A 20,855-nucleotide genomic window follows, 5' to 3' on the forward strand; every position below is an offset into this window, starting at 1 on the left:
TACCAAAGTTTTAAGTTTCGGGATCGGTACGGTACCAGTATTTCCCGATTTTTTATCTTCGGTACCGGTATAATCCCGGTACCGGTACCGGTACCAAGAATTAGCGAAATTCGGGATCGGGATTTTCGGTACCGATACGGGTACGGTACCATGCTCATCCCTAATATCACCAACAGATATTCCAGTTTCATGTTCTGTTTAATTCACTTAATTTTGATATTTATAAATAGCTTTTTGAACAGTTGAAAGCTATGATTAATTATTGAAAATTTAATTGTCTTTATAGTTAAAAGCTATGCTTAAAAACTATTCCAAGTACCACTTCTAACTTCGTCAAGCATTAAACATTTCATTTATAAGTTGCTGACAGTAGACGTGCAAAAAAAAACCGGTTCCGGAACCTAACCGGTGGAACCGAACCGGAACCGGTTCCAGTTCCAACCCGGTTGGAACAATACCCGGTTTTGGTATTTTTGTACCCGAAAATCGTACCCGGTTCTAATATTTATATGTCAGTACCGGTCCCAAACCGGGTCCTACCCGGTTATTAATTGGAACCGGTTTGGTTCGTACCCGGAATAACCGGTTCCGACGGGTTTTTTTGAAGGGTCAAACAAAAGTCAAACTAGCCGTTGGAACCGGTTCCACCGGTAATATAGCCGTTGGAACCGGTTTTTTTAGACACCAATTAGCCGTTGGAACCGGTTCCAACGGTAATATAGCCGTTGGAACCGGTTTTTGGGCCAAACCTATATATAGGTTGTTTCCATTACTTGTTTCACCACCAAACTCAAAAACAAACTACAATACTACTCCTTTAGCAAACCCCTTTTCTAAAAAATAACTATTACAAACATTATTAAAACATAAACGATACTAAACATAACAACTAAAACATAAAAAACAAAGTCCGTCGTTTTAACCCGGGAATACTTATTTTTGGGTTGTAGAGCCGGACGACTCTCCCACTTCCGTTTTTTTAGCTTCCATTCTTCTTTTCTCTCGACAATACTTATTCGTATGTTTTCGTAATGTCGAGTTGGACGCTGCTTTAAGAAACTTCGAGCAATATTTGCAACGTGCCAACTCATGTGAGTCGGTCATGAGACACAAATCGTAATGAACCCAAACATCGGGGCATCTTGTTGTTTCGATCACCATAACAACGTCATCATTGGTTGCCATTTGTTGTCGGTTTAAGGTTAATTGTGGTTTGGAGTGTGTTTTATAGTTTTGGGAGTGGTTTAACAAGTACACAAACAAACCTTGCTATTTATAGAAAGAAGATAACCTATTTATAGTTAAAAAACCGGTTCCAACGGTCTAAAACGGTTATATAGCCGTTGGAACCGGTTCCTAACGGCTATATTGTTTAAATTTCAAAAAAAACCGGTGGAACCGGTTTTTACGTAAAAACCGGTTCCGGTTCCAACCTACCCGGTTCCTAAAAGATTGCATTTTTGGGCATCGGTTCGGGTCGGGAACCGAACCGGTTCCTGACTGGAACCGGTTTCATTTTCTACCCGGTGTGAAAAAAACCGGTTCCGAACCGGTTCGGGTTTTCAAGATGAACCCGATTTGTGCACCTCTAGCTTACAGTTTCAATGTGCGCAAAAAGTGTACTACCACACCAATAACCAAATTCTTATATATAAAGGATCAATGCATTTACATTTCAGTTCTTTAAATAGCTTAACTCATTAGACTTCATCTGAGATCGAACATAACCAAATCGAGCGCAATTTTTTTAAGTCGAATTTGTGATTTCTAACACGGTTAACAGGCGAAAAACGACAAATGGGATAATGGATGAGAAAACCCCTGCATTCCATGGCAGTTCAGACACAACATATGTATAACAACCTTAAAAATGTCCAAAAACACAAACAAGCCAAACTTTCTCACAATCAACACACAGGTTTACATTTGTTTCTAAGGCTAGAACAAGGTGTTCAGTTACAGTCTCGGTTTAACCCGTCTACCATGAACATCACTTCCATCCAGTATGATCGCATTTGGGTGACTGCAAACCGCTAGAGAATGCTCGTTGTTTCTGGCCACGTGTTCCAGTAGCTCAGTCAACACATGCGGGCAGCTTTCTTTTAAGTAGTCAAAACCGTCTGTCTGCATCACAGCTGAACAACAGAAGTTTTAGATTTATAAGTTAATCATATGCTGATTAAAAAATACAAGAAATGAAAGCTTATGCAACTACGTATAACATATGCTCACTTTACTAACTATCATTAACAAAAAAAAAAAAAAAAGTTAGCTCGACCCGCTTTTTGGTCTGCCAAAAGTTGCCTAACCTTTTTGCCACATACAAACAGAATGCATCACTTATATCGAGGGTGGCAATATCGAACACAACACGACAAGAAGATAAACAGGTTTTGGGTTAACGTACCTAACCCGTTTAAAGAACAGGTTGTGTTTGAGGCTGGAGTTGACCTGCTTAATTAAAAAGGTCGTGTAAGAGTTGACCTTCTTAATTAAAACGGGTCGAGTTTGAGTTGACATGTTTAATAATGGGTCTTGTTCAGGTTGAGTTGTTTAACCTTATTAATTTAACAGGTCAACCGATTTTTAACCACCCAACACGTTTACAACTTGATTACTACCCATCAACACGGCATTTTTAATAAAATGGGTCAAACAATCATGTTTGTGTTGACCTGCATAGCTAAATGGCCATGTTTAGGTTCACATGTTTAACCACATTGATAATTAAGCACGTCAACCCACCAACCTGTTTAATTAAACATGTCAACCCGCTAACCCATTTAACTCACTTGTTACAACCCACCAACCCGATTAACGCATTTACAATTTTATTACTACTTGTTTGACCCATTTAAATAAATAAGTATTTAAGTGTGCGGGGTTAATATTTTTCCACAAATAAAAATATGGGCCGCAAATCCTACACGATTAACACCCTTAATTTATATTGGCACACACCGTTAAGTATAAGTTTCGGTCATCAATCCCACCATATGCTTATGAGCTGGTTATTTTCACCAAAGGGTCAAATTGGTAAAGTAGAAAAGAAACGGGCAAACCAGGTGCACAAGGCTCCCAGATGCGCGGAATCCAGAGAGTGTCAGGCTGACTCAGGCCCGATGTACGCATCCTCACCCTGCATTTATGCAAGAGGGTGTTTCCAGTTTCCACGACTCAAATCCGTGACCTCCAGATTCAAAATGTCAAAAGAGCAGATGGGCGAAAAAGTAGCCCCACATCTATTTACTTAGTAAATCACATTAACAGATGTATTTTACCTCTGAGATTCTCGGGCAAAGCAACAAACTTAAGACACACGGATTTCAACTGAAGACAATGATGTTGTTCAGCCAATGCTAATGTTGTGGCAACTGTATTAATGGCAACATCTTCACAAAGATTAGATTCACATAACACACAAAGCCTCTCTAACCCGTATCGGTCAGCAGCTGCAAGCAAATGCTGATACATCAATGTTGAAGCCCATTTTGTATTAAGGCCCGTTAACTCTTCCATGTCAGGTAGTTTATCCCAGTATATAAAATGAAGTAATGCCTGCAAAAACCAACATTACAATTTACAGAAACAGGTCAGATGAGTTAGATATAGGCAAACGAACTGAACAAACACGGGTGGGGCTTATTCATGCCCGTTCATTAAGAAAATGGATGTGTTCATGTTTGTTTGTGTTCATTCGTTAATATTCTAGATCAACTATTCACGAACACAAATGAATATAAACGAACGACTGTAACTGAACATATATGAACACCAACTAAAAGCAAAGGCGAGTATCCAAATTAAAGCCTAAAACACCACCATATTTACAGTTACATACAACATTTTAAAATATAAGCAAAGGTATCCCAATTGATTTTAAATTGAACTTAAAAAGTTTTAAAATACGAAAATAATTAATATTAATATTAGTAGTAATAAACAAATTTGGATAAATGAACGAAAGGAACATGTCTTCGTGTTCATGTTCATTTGCATATTAAATGAACTTCTTGTCTAACAGTTCACGAAACATTTGGTTCTTTACAGGCCTAGTTAAATAGGTTACAAATCAAACAAAACTATTATTTTTTTCAACACATAAACCCTCTTATATCACTTAATTTTTTTTATAAAAAAAGTAGATTATTATTGAGACATCATAGGTAGTTATAAAAAATAAAACTTTGGAAACAAGCACTTTGGGTGAATTGAACCAAGTCCAGCCCATTGACCCACCCATAAATACCATTAAAATATTTGAAAAAATAAACCTTAAAAACAGGGGCTTCAACGTCTTCAACTTTGATGCAAAGGGCATTTGGGTCTTTCATTGGGCCAAAAAGTTGGGCCCGGAAAACTGGTGAGCGGGCTGCAAGAACCAGTTTATGGGCAGCAAAGGTTTCTCCATTTACTTCAAAGGAAACATCAGTGCCCTTTCCACACTCAAGAAGCTGCCCGAAGTACTGCCCGATATCAGATGGGGGCACATGGATAGAGTAGGATTTAGGACCCTCTGTGTGGGACCGGACAACGCCAACACAGCAATGAACTTGAAGGCAGTTGTCTTTTAGGTAGTCTGATCCTTCTAAAGTAGATCTTTTGAAAAAACGCTTGTATCCCCTGTAATATTTCACAATTAAATGAGTCAATTTCGGTTTATTGTATTACATGAAACACTCAAAAGGTGTTTACTGTCATTATCAAATAATAATCATTTGTTTTTAAACACATCATGACTAAAAAACTGAACAAACAAACAGATTATGCGACTAAGTCACTATTCATCTTCCCAACTAAACAAACAAAACAGATAAATCACAGAGAAATGGATTTAAAATATAATTTGAAGTTTTGAACAAAAAACAAAATTCAATCCTAACAGGTTGATAAGGGTGATGCTACACGCCACCAAGCCCACTTATCACACAAACTATAACTTTATACGAGTCGTAAACTGTCACATCAGTCAACTCCAGCCGAGTTAAAATGGGTTGTATAAGGTTATAAAGGCGGTGTAGCTTTCACAGACGACCTAAAACGGTCTCGTATAGCCTTTTTTCACTATCATACGGGCTCGAATAAATCCATATTTTAGTTTCATGAGAGCATGTGTAACCATTTCCTCACAAGTCACACCGCATGGGTCATATAACGCTATACAAAAGGTCCCGTATGACCTTATATGGCCCGTATGATTTGCAAGTGGTGTGTCTCAGCTAATCTAATATTCTACTACTAAATCCGCCTACATATACCATTGGGCCAAACTCCCTTTGGTTAGTTGATAAAACACTAAACAACTTTAAATACATCAATCTAATCAAAACATCCAAAATTCAAACACAATCAACCAATAAAGCATTCATCTTTCCACATACCAAATGGGCTGTATATTGTCATACGAGCCATATAAATATATATATACAATATACATAAACACCACTGTCACATCAGTCAATTTCAGTAAAGTTATACAAGCTGTAAAAAGTGCAACTTTTGTTAAACCACCTTGAAACCGTCACTTGCAACCTTTTTCACATATCATACAGGCTCGTATAAAACCTTATTTCTATTTTCAAACCAACCTAATTAAACTACCCAAAATTCAAACACAAAGATCAATCATTCAATCATAATCAACCAATTAACCGTACACATCTTACCACATACTCCCACGGTACTTAAGCGTATACGGGCCGCTCTCTAACGCTCTACCGAAATGAGTATGAACCTTATGCCTCTCACTCCCACTCTGGTCAATCAAAGTCAACTCAAACAGAGCCCGAACATCCGAGCCGTCACTGGCCAAGGCAATAAACAAGGAGACATAACTGGCGTTATCCTCCGTACTCTTGCCATCCGGGTAAAAATACACCGCCCATGAATACCCACCAACGTTAAACGTATCAGACGCCACGTATTTACCAATCCCTAAACCCTTTAAAACTGAATAACCCGAGATCCGGAAATCGTGCTCGCCGTTCACCGTTTCGGTGATCGATGAGGATGTGGATGGACCCGATGGATCCGTACACGGCTGGCCCATAATTTGATTGCAATTTGGTCGAATTTGGGGTTAGGGTTTGGGGGGTTGATGATGAAATGAATATTCAACGCAGATGGTAATGAGTTATTATTACTGTTATTATTATTATTATTGATGGGTGGTGGTTAAGCTAAATAGTAAATAGACGTTGGGTTTTTCTAACGGATAAATATTATTAGAAGAATTTACCACGGGGTTTTGGTTCAACTACATTTTGCCTTTTTATTTGTGGGATTTTAGGTTGTAATATCGGACGTGGCGGAAACCGATAGAATTCGCGTAGGATTGTCGCGTTTTGTTTTAGTTCTAATAACGTAACAAATGTAACGAAAACCGATTAAATGTCATTTTGTTTTCGTATTAATCCCAATACCGTAACAAATGTGATGGAAACTGGCCGGATTTGCGTAGACTCACCGCCGCAACACTCGTGTTTTACCAATGCCCGAGTTTTACCGACCAATGTCACCCTATTGGTTCACCTCAATTTTTATAAATTTTTGTTTTAGTTTCGTTACAGTAACACACGACCAAGACTGAACAAATTCGCGTCGACTTACCGTCTTAACGTTTGGGTTTTGCCACCGTCTGCCGGGTAAAACACTCGGTACGTCCTTCACTGCCATTTTCTATAGCAACCAATTAGTCGATATCCAAGCAGTTTTGCCCTATAAAAGTGATTTTATGCACTCGCTCGTCCTAAATCAATTCTATACTTAATAGTTAATAACTTAATATCACTCTAAAATCAAGTATTCTTAATCTTGATGTATTATTCTTGTTCTTTTTGTCTTCTTGTAGAAGTAAGTTTGGTTCTTCATCCAAGGGATCAACAAGCAAGTGGAGATTTTGTCCACGATCATCTAAAAAGTCTTAGGAGCCATCATGGGTAGTGGTCCAGGTGGCCGATGATGTGGCTCGCGAACACCGCTACACCGGTCCGGTGAGCCGGGGCGCGGTTGGGCGTGACTGTGGTCGCGGGACACAAAATAGCCGTTGGGCTTTTTGGGTTCAAAAAACTAGCCGTTGGCTAGTTTAATTTTTTTTTTTTACTAAATAACACGTTATATAACTACCCTATTTTATAACAATAACACACCATTCTCACTTCATTTCTCTATAATAATTTAAGAATTTATCAAGTTACAAACCATGTCGGGTTGGGGCAACATCAACGACACTCAATTTCCCGAGGAATGTAACTACATGGACGACGATTCATTTCAAGAGTTCATTGGGATGTCACAACCTGATTTTTCGGTCCCGGAAACACAACCGGAGCCGGCAAAACGATCCCACAAAAAGAAGGGGAAGAAGACCGGCGAAGCGGATGGTCCCTCGGCACCGGAGAAGCGGAAGACTACTCCGTGGTCTAAAGAAGAGAAGCTTGCGTTGGCGAAAGCTTGGATTGAAATATCCCAAGATCGGAACGCGGGTAAATTATTTCGTGAATTTTATTGTTTGATATTTCTTTAAAGAAGAGAAGTTTTATTACATTTTTTGTTATTTATTTTGTAGCCGACTTTCAAAAAGCTAGAGTTTTTTGGGCCAAGGTTCGGGAATGTTTTTATGAACAAGTGGGGAGTAGGGCTCGTACCGATAATATGATATCGGGTCGGTGGACCGATACTCGTAAATATATAGGATTGTTTACCAACATACATAACCGCAATGCTAACCGAATGCGGCCGAGTGGGTCCGATGATCTCGCGGTTTACCAATTCACTTGTGATGAATGGAAACAAGAGGTTTTGCGGAGGTATGGGGTGGTGAAGACGTTTGACGATGGCTGCTTGTGGGAGGTGTTAAGAAAGTGCTCGAAATGGATTGAACTATGTGCGGAGGACTTTGGCGAAGGGGCAAAACGTACAAAAACTAGTGCGTCCGGCACATACGTCTCTTCGAGCGGGTCGGAGAATCATATTGACTTCGACCTAAAATTGTCCGAAGGTCATTTGAAAGACCAAGGTTGTAGCCGCCCTCCGGGTAGGGATCGTGGGGAAAAAACGATTGTTGATGGCGACTATAAAAAAGAAATTAAGGAATTGTCAAGTGGCATCCACTCGATTGGTGAAGCTCGACATAAAAGAAACCGTTTCAAGAGTTTGGCTTTTCTAGCCAAAGACTTTAGCCACCTACCGCCATACGATCAAGCGCTAATGGAGGAAGAAAAAGAACGCATTCGGAAGGAATTGGCAACACAAAAATAAAAGCGCTATTTATTTGTATTTTTTTTATTTCCTTTTTATTTTTCTTTTTATTTTCCTTTTCCTTTTTATTTATGTTTTAATGAAGTATTTTAATTTATATTTGTGTATATAACAAAAAAAAATAAAAAAATCAATCAAGCCCCTAACCAAGCCCCTGATCACCTGGACCACTACACCCTCTGGGACTTGGTTGAGGGGCTTGATCCTGTGCCACATCAACGCCTACGTGTCAGATTTTGCTTGGCTCACTTGAGGCTCAACCAAGCCCCATTACCCTTAGCCTCATAACCTAGTATTAAGCTAAGCTAGTTTGAGGTAAGCACTGATGTTTACTTGTTAGTTTTATAAGTTTAGTGTCATGTTTAATTATTTATGGTATTAAACCTCAAAAGGCAGTAAGAGAGGATTCATAGGTGTAACTATAAATGTTTTTCAAATCTTAACTATATTATTAACTTTTTTTTTTATAATAGATAAAATTGAAATTTAAAAAAATATATAAATATTATAAACGAATAATGTAAAACAAGCATATGATGATGTAAATAAATTACAATACATGTTGCATGCAAAAAAAAAGGGGGGGGGGGGGAAAGGAGAAGAAAAGAAAAACTATAAAACTAAGAATTTTAATCTTAAATATATATAAACGAAACTTATAAAAGCGCTTTGGTTGCTTCTTACATTCTCTCAAGCCACAAGATTGTTTTATTTGTAAATGAAGACTTATATCGTATTTGACCCGAATTCATGTGTATATGTCTCACCAAACTCAGATAACCTTAAACGGGTATTGACATCTCATTATATTAAAATTTAATCTCACCATATATTTTATATAAAAATCATAAAAATAGAGATATACTAAAAATTAATATCCATTTTTTTAAGAAAAATATATTATTTATATTAAGAGACAATTTTGTAGTAAAAAGAAAAAAATAAGCGGGTCATGTGTCTCACCAAACCCATAGCTTTTAAACAAGTTATAACATCCCATTTATTTGTTAACCCCTTTCATCATCAAACCCTAATTAAATTATTAATTTTCTTACAATAAATAAAATTAATATCTAAAAAAATATAAATATTAGACACGAAAAAGAAACACAACCCCCGTAATACGAGAATAAAAACTAGTGTCTTTAATAATAATAGAAGTTCTAAGTATTATTTCTCTTAAACAATGCTAGTGATGATAAAAAAAGGAATTTAAATCCCTAATTATAAAAAAAATATTTTATTCAACTTTGGGTTTTTTAAATCAATAAAAATAATTGGTTTTCGTCACGTAAAATAAATAAACATTATCATTGCTGGTTATTATATGTTTAGTCTCTAAGATCGGGTGTGATAATTGAATACACTAATTTAATCAATTAAATTTGTTAGATGATAGAGATCACTTCTTATTTATTCCTTGGGAGACACCCATAAATCCATAAAGTCTCATTATTCGTGGAAGTACTCTTGTTTTTTACTAGTTTAGGATATGATCACTTCTTACAAATACATACACGGATATCTTTTAATCAATTTTAAATTCTAAGACCCAAAGAGTTTTTCCCCGATCAACATGCTTATGTTGATCTTCTTTGATCTTTCAAATTACGTGATATATGAGTTGAAGAACACATTATAGAATCTTATTTTGGTTTTTGTAACTTTACAAAAGTGAGTTACAGAGTGCGGGAGTTGATCTTTAATATGTATTGTTAGTGCGTATATTATCAAGTATGTGAAATTCACTCTTTAGTTTGTGATAATAGAAATATAAACATATGATACAGATACTATATACAAACACACTCAAGTACGTGACCCAAACCACTAATCTAAAACCCAGAAATTTAATTTCAAAATTTTGTCATAAATTTGTATTGCACAATATTATCGATCCAAATAACTTATTTAGCTAAACATGTTTACAAACTCGATCTAAAGCTCACCCAAACTTGCTTATAAAAAACTAACCTAGAAGCCACAAATTTAGTTTCATGTTTTTGTCACATCTTTATATCACATGACAAATTCCCATGCCTAATCTACACTCTTACCACAAGTACTTAATATTATCAACCCAAAAATCTCTTGCCCATTCATAGTCCACAAACAACTACTTGGCACCATTATTCAGATTCCATTTGGACACCACCAAGCCACAAGAATTAAATTCTAACATATTCCCCCTCACTTAATAATATTATTTTAATTGGATCACATAATTCCCAATTATAAATTACCAATCTTTTTTTCCTAACCAATCAAAACCCCAAGAAAATCTTTATCCTCTGTGCTAGTACATAAATGTAACAATTTGTGAATTTCACACATCAAAATTTGGGTTTGAGTTTAATTTAATAACTCATGTTGAAGATATATTTTATGGCTGCTAATGGCTATCTTCCTACACTGGTCTTTAATCCTGAACAAGGATTTAAAGGAGTACCCAAGGTAACTTTTAATTTTCATGTTTCATTATTGTGTCTAACGAGCCAAGCTTAAGAGAGCTCGAGCTCAGTTAGTGAGTAGCTTTTCAAGCTAGTGCTCGTTTATTATTTATTAATTAGTTTATATATCTGTTATTATAGTTTTATATACAACATAATATTACTGTGCTATTTAATTATATCTATAATGATTTTATGCATATAACTGTTATTGTGTAAATATATATTTAATACGCCGAATATAAACTATATAAGTAATGGGATCATTTAGGCTCGTGAGCATATTCAAGCTTGATAAATGAAGCTCGGGCCCGTTTACTAAACAAGGTTATTTTTAGGTTTGAGCTCAGCTTGACTCGGCTTTTAGCGAGACGATCTTGAGTAGCTTACGAGTGACTTGGTTTGTTTACACCCTTACTGACACTACCTTTTTTTTTAATGTGTAAAGAACATGAACCCTAGTCCAGAAACTTAAAGTTGTGTAAGTTGAACCATGCCCTGTTTAACCTATTTATCTAACTGTCAAACGGGTTGATGGATTGGCGGGTAATAGTCAAGTTGTAAACGGGCTAATCTGGCTATTCTGTTCTAAAAATATGGGCTAAGTGGTCAACCTAAACATAACTCGTTTAATTAATCATGTCAATATAACTGACAACCCAAAATCTGACTATTTTCGTGTCATGTCATAAATTGTCACCCCTAGTTTTACCTGTTAGTTTTAACACTTTCGTTATTGCAGGACTTGCAACGTCTTTTGCCTAACTATGAATTACGTGATGATGTGATACGATCAAGTCCCATCAATACGGGCCCGCAACAGAATGCGGGCCCATCAAAGGCGATAAACGGGTTATACGCCAACCATCACTTTGACCTGGTTGACCCGAGTATTACAAAGCCTGTACTCATCAACATCCAAGGTTCACTATTAATCTCTCTTTTTGTTAGTTATAATCAGTTTTTATATTTTTTAGCTATTAACATTTTTTTTTATTTCATGGCTGTTTTCTACAGATTGTTGTCCAAACTCAACACTTTTGAGCTTCAAGTTTCCACAGTCCGGATTAACTGAAGTAGGAACAGACGGGCCCGATCCGTTTTCACTTTCGGGCTTAACGGGCCTTCAGCCTGTGATAGCCGGTTACAACCCGAGTGTTCTTGATATGGGTCAAATGAATTCTCAACTTATTTATCAAGATTCAGATTTTGACTCCCGGGAACGTTTAATCGATTTTGTTGGTGATTTGGTTCGACGTTCTGAAATAACGGTTCACGAGGATGGGCGGGTTTCGTTGATGGGCATGAGAACCGAGATGAAGGACATACTTTCGGTTCTTGCTGAGTTTTATTTATCAAAGAGTTCAACTAGCTGGCGGAAGTCATTGGTACCACAGTTTAATAGGTATATATGCAATGGCAAAATGGACGGGTCGAGTAGGCTAAAGGGTCATACTGGATTTGGGTCAAAACGGGCTCATTGAAAAAAAGGTTTATTTTTGGGTCGGGTTGGGTAAACTAATGGGTTCCTGGTCAAAACAGGTTGATTGAAAATGGGTTTAATTTGGTTCGGGTCAAAATGGGTTGACTGAGAAAATGTTTGATTAAACTTGGGTCAAACGGGCAGGTATGCATGTATGTCGACACAAACACAGATAATTGGTAGAGATGGCAAAATGGGCCGGCCGGGCAGGTTGGATAACGGGTCAGGAAGGGTTCTGGTCAAAATGGGTAATTTTATGACGTGGTCCAAACATGTTGGGCCGGTCCGGCCGGGCTGACCATTTGACTTGGTTTTCTTTTTAGCTAATGTTAAAATTTTGTCCATTTGACTGACCCATTGGAATGTAACTACGACCGGAATTGGCCCATTTTGGGTAACTGGGTCGTGATTGCCATTTCAGCATTCTTGTATATATTCACTAAGTTGAAATTATGTTGTCATAAACAGGCTGGAGTATGCTTCTGCTTTGGAGCTTGAAACTGTGATTGTTGCTCCTCCAAAGAGGTACGCTTATTTATTTTAAATCATAACTTTTAACGGGCCCGATTTAAAATACTATATGAGGTCAAACGGGCTATTCGAAAAGTCAAAATTGTAGTTTTAACCCAATTTATGTGTTGGGTTGTATATTATATGGATAACGGCCCAACAGGTAAAAAGGAAAAAACAACTTTAACAAAACCGTAAAAAGCAAGCTGCACAGGCCCGCAATTTTATAAATGTACGACACGATCTTGTTTTCACTTTTCAAAACATAATAATATTGTTCAACGCAGCCCGGAGAAAGTTAAACCGAAGCCATCACCAAAGAAGAAAGGGGTCCGTAACAAGACAACAATCAGACACAGAAGTAACTACAGTCAGGCCTGCGAAAGCCTCTTATCGATAATGGTGGACAAAGACCGGAATGGGAAATCTGCCATTCCCGTGCTAAAGAAAACAGGGCCGGAGCTACCAAACCTCCTAACTCAGTTCTCAGCCAGCATTGCGGGAACAGGAATCGCGGTTCTGTTTTCGGTTATGTGTAAAGTAGCTAGTGGCAGAGTTGCATTTTGTTCTTCAAAGCTCTTCAATACGGGCCTTGGGCTCGGGCTGGTGTGGCTTTCTTGGGCTGTGAACAGATTGAGGGATACAGTTGTGATGATTAGCAAGAACTCGAATAAGAAAACAGGTTTGAAAGATGAAGAAATGATGAAGAATTTGGATAGAAGTGTGAAGGATATATATTTCAGGGCTGCAGCATTGATGGCAGTGATGGTGTTGAGGCTTGCTTGAACAAGATAAAAATAGTTTTATGTAAAATGTGAAATGTGGCATGGTGTAAATGTTGAGGGTAAAATAGGGAAATTGATGCTTCAGACAGCTTTGCGTCGTTTGATATGAAGTTGATCTTAGTTTTGTCAAAAATGGCGACAATGATTCTTGTTTTGCCGATTATGGTATAGCATAGTATAGAAGTGATGGGTACGTTCAGTGTGTATAGCTGCTAACGATTTACCCAATATAGGCTTAATATAAGTTTGAATCAAGTTGGGTTTAACAACCATATATTGGAGCTCATTAAAAAAATGAGCCCGAGTTCGGGCTTCAAATATCAAGCTTGACTAGGTTCGCAAGTCTAAATGAGCTTATTATATATTTCATTGGAGGTTAATTTAATAGAGTATAAAAGTTGTAAAAATAAATTAGTCAAATGGTTAAAACATGAAAACAATGTAAAAAATAGAAGAAAAAAAACCACAAGGAACTACATGAGATAGCTTGTTACAATGCAGAAAAACCTTAAAACACAAAACCTTAATTACAAGCAAACAGTCACAGGCTCGGCTTTTGTTACCTCGCTACGTATTAACGAGTTTTCCAATATTATTCTACTAAAGCTTAATGTAAAATTGCAGAACACTTGAATATAATCTTCAACAAACAAATGTTGCAAAATTATCTCTCACCTCTTCAATTGAACAAAATATTAAAAACCAACTTTTCCTTTCATTAACTTATCACCTTCGAAACCACACCCGCGCCCACAGTTCGTCCTCCCTCTCTCAACGCAAATCTTTGCCCTGTAAATACATATAAAAAAATCGTGTGAAAAGCTCGTTATAGTGGTCAAACGAGCCAAGGTTGACACTCCAAAACTTCACTTAAATATTTTAAAATTTATTTAATAAAAAAACGCACCTGGTTCAAGGACAACAGGGGTAATAAGTTCAAAAGCAGCAGTCACGTTGTCACCGGGCATAACCATTTTTACATCTTCGGGTAACAGGGGTAATAAGTTTAAGAGCCTGTGAGCATTTTTACATCTTCGGGCATAACCATTTTTATTAAATATTTTAAAATTTATTTAATAAAAAAACGCACCTGGTTCAAGGACAACAGGGGTAATAAGTTCAAAAGCAGCAGTCACGTTGTCACCGGGCATAACCATTTTTACATCTTCGGGTAACTCCACTTTACCCGTTACATCAGCCGTCCTCAAATAAAACTGTGGTCTGTAGTTTGAGAAAAAGGCGGTGTGACGCCCACCTTCATCTTTTGTAAGAACGTAAATTTCTGCCTCGAATTTTGTGTATGTTTTCACACTATTGGGTTTCGCAATCACCTGTGCAAAAACTACATTATTACAACAATAACCTTGATATCTTGGAATTGTAAAACTTTAAGAGCCTGTGAGCATTTTTACATCTTCGGGCATAACCATTTTTATTAAATATTTTAAAATTTATTTAATAAAAAAACGCACCTGGTTCAAGGACAACAGGGGTAATAAGTTCAAAAGCAGCAGTCACGTTGTCACCGGGCATAACCATTTTTACATCTTCGGGTAACTCCACTTTACCCGTTACATCAGCCGTCCTCAAATAAAACTGTGGTCTGTAGTTTGAGAAAAAGGCGGTGTGACGCCCACCTTCATCTTTTGTAAGAACGTAAATTTCTGCCTCGAATTTTGTGTATGTTTTCACACTATTGGGTTTCGCAATCACCTGTGCAAAAACTACATTATTACAACAATAACCTTGATATCTTGGAATTGTAAAACTTAAGAGCCTGTGAGCATTTTTACATCTTCGGGCATAACCATTTTTATTAAATATTTTAAAATTTATTTAATAAAAAAACGCACCTGGTTCAAGGACAACAGGGGTAATAAGTTCAAAAGCAGCAGTCACGTTGTCACCGGGCATAACCATTTTTACATCTTCGGGTAACTCCACTTTACCCGTTACATCAGCCGTCCTCAAATAAAACTGTGGTCTGTAGTTTGAGAAAAAGGCGGTGTGACGCCCACCTTCATCTTTTGTAAGAACGTAAATTTCTGCCTCGAATTTTGTGTATGTTTTCACACTATTGGGTTTCGCAATCACCTGTGCAAAAACTACATTATTACAACAATAACCTTGATATCTTGGAATTGTAAAACTTAAGAGCCTGTGAGCATTTTTACATCTTCGGGCATAACCATTTTTATTAAATATTTTAAAATTTATTTAATAAAAAAACGCACCTGGTTCAAGGACAACAGGGGTAATAAGTTCAAAAGCAGCAGTCACGTTGTCACCGGGCATAACCATTTTTACATCTTCGGGTAACTCCACTTTACCCGTTACATCAGCCGTCCTCAAATAAAACTGTGGTCTGTAGTTTGAGAAAAAGGCGGTGTGACGCCCACCTTCATCTTTTGTAAGAACGTAAATTTCTGCCTCGAATTTTGTGTATGTTTTCACACTATTGGGTTTCGCAATCACCTGTGCAAAAACTACATTATTACAACAATAACCTTGATATCTTGGAATTGTAAAACTTAAGAGCCTGTGAGCATTTTTACATCTTCGGGCATAACCATTTTTATTAAATATTTTAAAATTTATTTAATAAAAAAACGCACCTGGTTCAAGGACAACAGGGGTAATAAGTTCAAAAGCAGCAGTCACGTTGTCACCGGGCATAACCATTTTTACATCTTCGGGTAACTCCACTTTACCCGTTACATCAGCCGTCCTCAAATAAAACTGTGGTCTGTAGTTTGAGAAAAAGGCGGTGTGACGCCCACCTTCATCTTTTGTAAGAACGTAAATTTCTGCCTCGAATTTTGTGTATGTTTTCACACTATTGGGTTTCGCAATCACCTGTGCAAAAACTACATTATTACAACAATAACCTTGATATCTTGGAATTGTAAAACTTTAAGAGCCTGTGAGCATTAAATATGGATTTCAGGTATAACTTTAATTAACTAAGTGGAAAAATGGTAAGCTCAATAAAGGATCCAGAATTAAGTTTGGCTCAAGCGATTTCAATTACCTGTCCTCGCTGGATATCAGTCCTGCTTATGCCATGTAAAAGAAGGCCGACATTATCACCAGCCTGGAACAAAAAGACAAAATACAGTCAGCAAAACAATGAAGCTTGGTAGCAAAGATACTGTAAAACATAAAACAATAAATTACTTCTCCATGATCTAAAATCTTCTTGAACATCTCAACACCAGTAACAGTAGTTTTTTTGGAACCCTAAAAGTAAAAGATTTATATTAAGCAAGCACTAGCGCAGAGTAATTATTCAGACAAACAGATCCAAGTATCCAACAAATGCCATGTGTTACCTGCATCATCCCCATGATCTCAACTTCCTCACCGACTTTAATCGTTCCTTGTTCAACACGTCCGGTAGCAACAGTGCCACGTCCCTTAATAAATGATATATCAGTATGTCATCATGTAACTATTTCTAAAGTAAAATGTTTTATAATATGGAAAACACATAGGTTTGTTATGATAGTAAATACCGCAATTGAGAAAACATCTTCAATGGGCATTAAAAACGGCTTCTCCTTTTGGCGTTCAGGGGTAGGAATGTAATCATCAACAGCTTCCATCAATTTCAAAATGGCATTCTTTCCAATTTCATCATTGGTGCCTTGTAAAGCTGACAAGGCTGAACCACGTACAATAGGAATTTCATCCCCTGGAAACTTGTAGAAGCTAAGAAGCTCTGCCACAATCACAAACTTATTTAAAAGACATCGTATAGTTTAAATGAACACTAAATTGATCAAATTCTTACCTCGAAGCTCTAGTTTAACAAGTTCTAGTAACTCAGGATCATCAACTGCATCCACTTTGTTTAAAAAGCACACAAGTGATGGCGCACCAACCTGCATTGACAATGACAATAATTATAGTTTCAGTAAAAACTACGATTGGTGTAAAACATAAATATAAAATTATAAAAGGTAACAAACCTGACGTGCAAGAAGGATGTGTTCCTTTGTTTGTGGCATAGGTCCATCAGGTGCTGAAACAACAAGGATTCCACCATCCATTTGAGCAGCTCCAGTGATCATATTCTACAAATAAACAGATCCATTAAGTACAGCAAAGAGTGTACATAGCTATAATGTGAAATTTTTCACACAATTAAACCAACAAAATACTCAGGTATGAAAAACTACAAAAAGGTCCATTTAGTTGGATCTTCTGTTAGCAACTGACTACTGAATTAAGGCTTGAGCGTTAAAAAAATTAAGCATGATTAGGGCCTTACGTCAAATTGCAATCAATATTTTTTCTCTTTAATCTTGAAGCTACATTCTTCTCTAACCGTTTAAATTCATTCAAGAAATAATTCACTTAGAAATGTATTTTATTAAAAGATTGTGGTCTTGAGTATTTGACTCTATAATTTTGTATTTGATACAGTCCAATAGAATTTACATTTTACAAACCGATATAAGCCGCTAATGCAAATGCTTAACTCCCACTCAAAATAATACACGCTAACACTCACCTAGCTCCACTTTATGCAATTCATTATGACATTATCATATAATTAAAAACAATACATTTTTAGTTAGTATAAAGAATCACTCATGTGTTAGCTAAAGTCATTGACCATGACAACTTATAAACACTTTCTGAATAAAGATGGTGCATTAGATGATAGTTTTAGATAGAAAACAAATGTGGACCACCTGTTCCACTTGAAAATATGCCGAAGTAAAAAATGGAGATGCAAACTAATTTAGCCTTACTATGTTCCAGTTGAAAACAAATTCCAAATAAAGCATATAATACACTTCTTACATGCCAATAAAACGAGAAAAAACATACTGAAGCTATCAACTAAATGTTCCGGATACTTATTAGTTCTAGTTAAAACAAGCAAAATCTCATATATAAACTATTACCGTAATGATACTGTAATAAACCTTCATGTGGGTGAGAAACTGAGAATATTATGCGTGTAATGAAATAAAAAAACACAATGCCAAGTTTTGAGGTATTTACCTAATGACAAAAAAACAATAGTAATCCTTCAACTAAAGAACCTTCATGTTTTCTAAAGATCTAAGTGATTCATGATTGTAGCAAATCATGGTGCTATCCCTCTTCAGGTTGTAAAATATATATATATATATATATATATATATATATATATATATAAATTGCCCCATGAAGCAGATTTTAAGTTCAAAAAAATACAAACACCGATATATGTGAACTTAATAATATCAGTAGTCTCTGATTTTCCCAATGAAATCAAAAGGTATAAAACTTGGCTTACTTTGACATAATCAGCATGTCCTGGACAATCAACATGAGCATAATGCCTTTTAGCAGTTTCATATTCCACATGAGCCTGCGTAACCGAAAACGATGAATTAAGTAGCTGAAACACATATGGCTAGGATTATATCAAATAAAGATAGATATATTTATATAAAACCGTGGCTATTGTGATTCCTCTCTTCTTCTCTTCAGGAGCCTTATCAATTTCATCAAAAGCAATAGCTTTAGCCTTCCCTTCATCTGCCAGCACCTAATAAGAACAAATAAGTTAGCCAATTAATAACAATTTCACAAACATAAATAAAATTCAGTGGCAGAAAAAACAAGCTTAAGTGCCAGAATGTAAAAATACCAACCTTTGTAATTGCAGCTGTTAGTGTTGTCTTTCCATGATCAACGTGTCCAATTGTTCCAACATTAACATGAGGTTTCCTGACAAAATAAAATAACACACCGCGTAAAATATGCGAACACACGAGTGTCATATACCAAAAGTATCATCATTCGTAAATAGAAAGCGCATAACATGCCACACAAATCAAGTTCCAAACGAGTTTCAATTTCAACAAAAGCAACATTCAATTAATAGTACACCCCTAGAGTTCAATCCCATTGACATAAAAAAAGTGAAATCAGCTGATGACCATGACAGTAAACAAAAACCGTATTCAAACAACTAGATTAAAATGAAACAAACAATAATAATGCATCATTTGAACGATTCACGCACTTATGCAACTTAGATCACAGTAGATGTGCAAATACCGGTTAACCAATATTTGGAATATAACGCTTAGGTTTGGTAATTAAGCGGTTACACGATAATAACCTATTGAAATTAGCCTTAGGAACACTAACCATATTTACGTTAACCAGTTATTGTAATATTGTTCTATGTGAATCGATTAGCAACCGGATCAGTTTCGGTCAGTTCAGTTAACCGGTTACTAATTATATCACAGTTCAACAACCTAGCTGCTTATAACATTATATTCACATACAAATACTCTATTTTTCATACTTAATTACACAAATAAAAATAATAATAATAATAATAATTAAAAACTTACGTTCGTGTAAAAGTGGCCATGGATCTCCACCACGGATTAGGAACAAGTGAGGTTTCATTTCCGGAAAGTGATTCAGTCGAGGGGAAAGCAGAGGCGAATACGACGGATCCACGACAAGAAGAGCGTAGCTGAGAGGATACTTGAAATAACCGACGGGAGTTAGGGTTTCTAAAAGCAACAGACGCCATTAAAAGAATGAATGAAGAAAGAGTGTTTTGTGTTGCAGAGGTGAATGAAGAAAGACAGAAAGAAAGAGGGGTTTTGGTGGGTTTTACGGATATTTGGGATCGGATCAGTGGTTGATGATGTGGTGGGAAGGAGTGTTGAGGGTTTTGGTTTGGAAATGGGCTGCTGGACTATCTTGTGGGTTTTCTTTAAAGCCCATGCAAATTTAAACCTTGAGTTGTGACACCACAATTCATTCATCTAGATGCGCACAAATCGGGTATTTTCAAGAACTGGTTCTAGGTATGGTCAAAAGAAGTCAAAAATAGGGGCGGGAAGGGATCGCTTCCGGATATGGTCGGGTTTTGAATTATATCGCGGGGTTTTTATTAGGTTTCGGGCCAGGTTGGGTTTAGTTTTGACCGGGTAGAAGTGGAATCAGTTCCGGCGGTCCGGTTCCGAGTACAAAATTTTTGAAGAACCGAATTCCGGTTTGTACCCACAGGATCAGTTCTGGGTCCGGTCTGGAACCGGGGTTTTTCCCAGCTCTTAATATATTTATTAAGAGTGTCTATATTATAAATTGTGATAGCTATTTTATTTATTCAAGATATTTATAAAATCCATTAAAGATTTTGAAACGTGTAGATTGTTTCTAACGAGATGCTCGTGAGGTGATGTGTGTTGAGGTGGATCTGTGGGACGACCAAGGGTTGGAGGATGACGTCAATGAAGGGGAATGGCACATTTAGGGACAAGGTGTGTGGGAGGGGGAGAGGAAGAGCGCGATTAGGAGAGGGCACGAATCCATGCAGGTTGTGAAAAATGGGAGATG

General features: G+C 36.7%; 3 protein-coding genes across 3 annotated transcripts; 1 reads left to right on the forward strand and 2 right to left on the reverse strand.

The window, feature by feature from the left end:
• Nucleotides 1-1,919: 1,919 nt before the first annotated feature.
• LOC143534148 (BTB/POZ and MATH domain-containing protein 2-like) lies at nucleotides 1,920-6,120 on the reverse strand. Its single transcript, XM_077028722.1, has 4 exons — nucleotides 5,667-6,120; nucleotides 4,275-4,623; nucleotides 3,282-3,558; nucleotides 1,920-2,135 (listed from the first exon to the last, which is right to left on the reverse strand). The coding sequence occupies exons 1-4, from the start codon at nucleotides 6,047-6,049 to the stop codon at nucleotides 1,957-1,959; spliced, it is 1,188 nt and encodes a 395-aa protein (XP_076884837.1). The 5' UTR covers nucleotides 6,050-6,120; the 3' UTR covers nucleotides 1,920-1,956.
• A 4,423-nt stretch (nucleotides 6,121-10,543) lies between these two features.
• Nucleotides 10,544-13,806, forward strand: LOC143534149 (uncharacterized). The gene is made up of 5 exons (XM_077028723.1): nucleotides 10,544-10,713; nucleotides 11,452-11,632; nucleotides 11,727-12,114; nucleotides 12,661-12,717; nucleotides 12,990-13,806. Exons 1-5 carry the CDS (start codon nucleotides 10,627-10,629, stop codon nucleotides 13,486-13,488), a joined length of 1,212 nt encoding a protein of 403 aa, XP_076884838.1. The 5' UTR covers nucleotides 10,544-10,626; the 3' UTR covers nucleotides 13,489-13,806.
• A 141-nt stretch (nucleotides 13,807-13,947) lies between these two features.
• LOC143534150 (elongation factor Tu, mitochondrial-like) lies at nucleotides 13,948-20,149 on the reverse strand. The gene is made up of 12 exons (XM_077028725.1): nucleotides 19,856-20,149; nucleotides 19,142-19,217; nucleotides 18,943-19,035; nucleotides 18,781-18,855; nucleotides 17,459-17,563; nucleotides 17,281-17,371; nucleotides 17,003-17,208; nucleotides 16,820-16,903; nucleotides 16,665-16,727; nucleotides 16,519-16,581; nucleotides 16,103-16,343; nucleotides 13,948-14,276 (listed from the first exon to the last, which is right to left on the reverse strand). Exons 1-12 carry the CDS (start codon nucleotides 20,041-20,043, stop codon nucleotides 14,206-14,208), a joined length of 1,356 nt encoding a protein of 451 aa, XP_076884840.1. The 5' UTR covers nucleotides 20,044-20,149; the 3' UTR covers nucleotides 13,948-14,205.
• Between the last annotated feature and the right edge of the window lie 706 nt (nucleotides 20,150-20,855).

The sequence above is a fragment of the Bidens hawaiensis genome, unplaced genomic scaffold, assembly GCF_021521415.1.
Source record: "Bidens hawaiensis isolate Kalapana, Puna unplaced genomic scaffold, B.hawaiensis_p1.1 tig00010069_1, whole genome shotgun sequence".
Lineage (NCBI taxonomy): Eukaryota > Viridiplantae > Streptophyta > Magnoliopsida > Asterales > Asteraceae > Bidens > Bidens hawaiensis.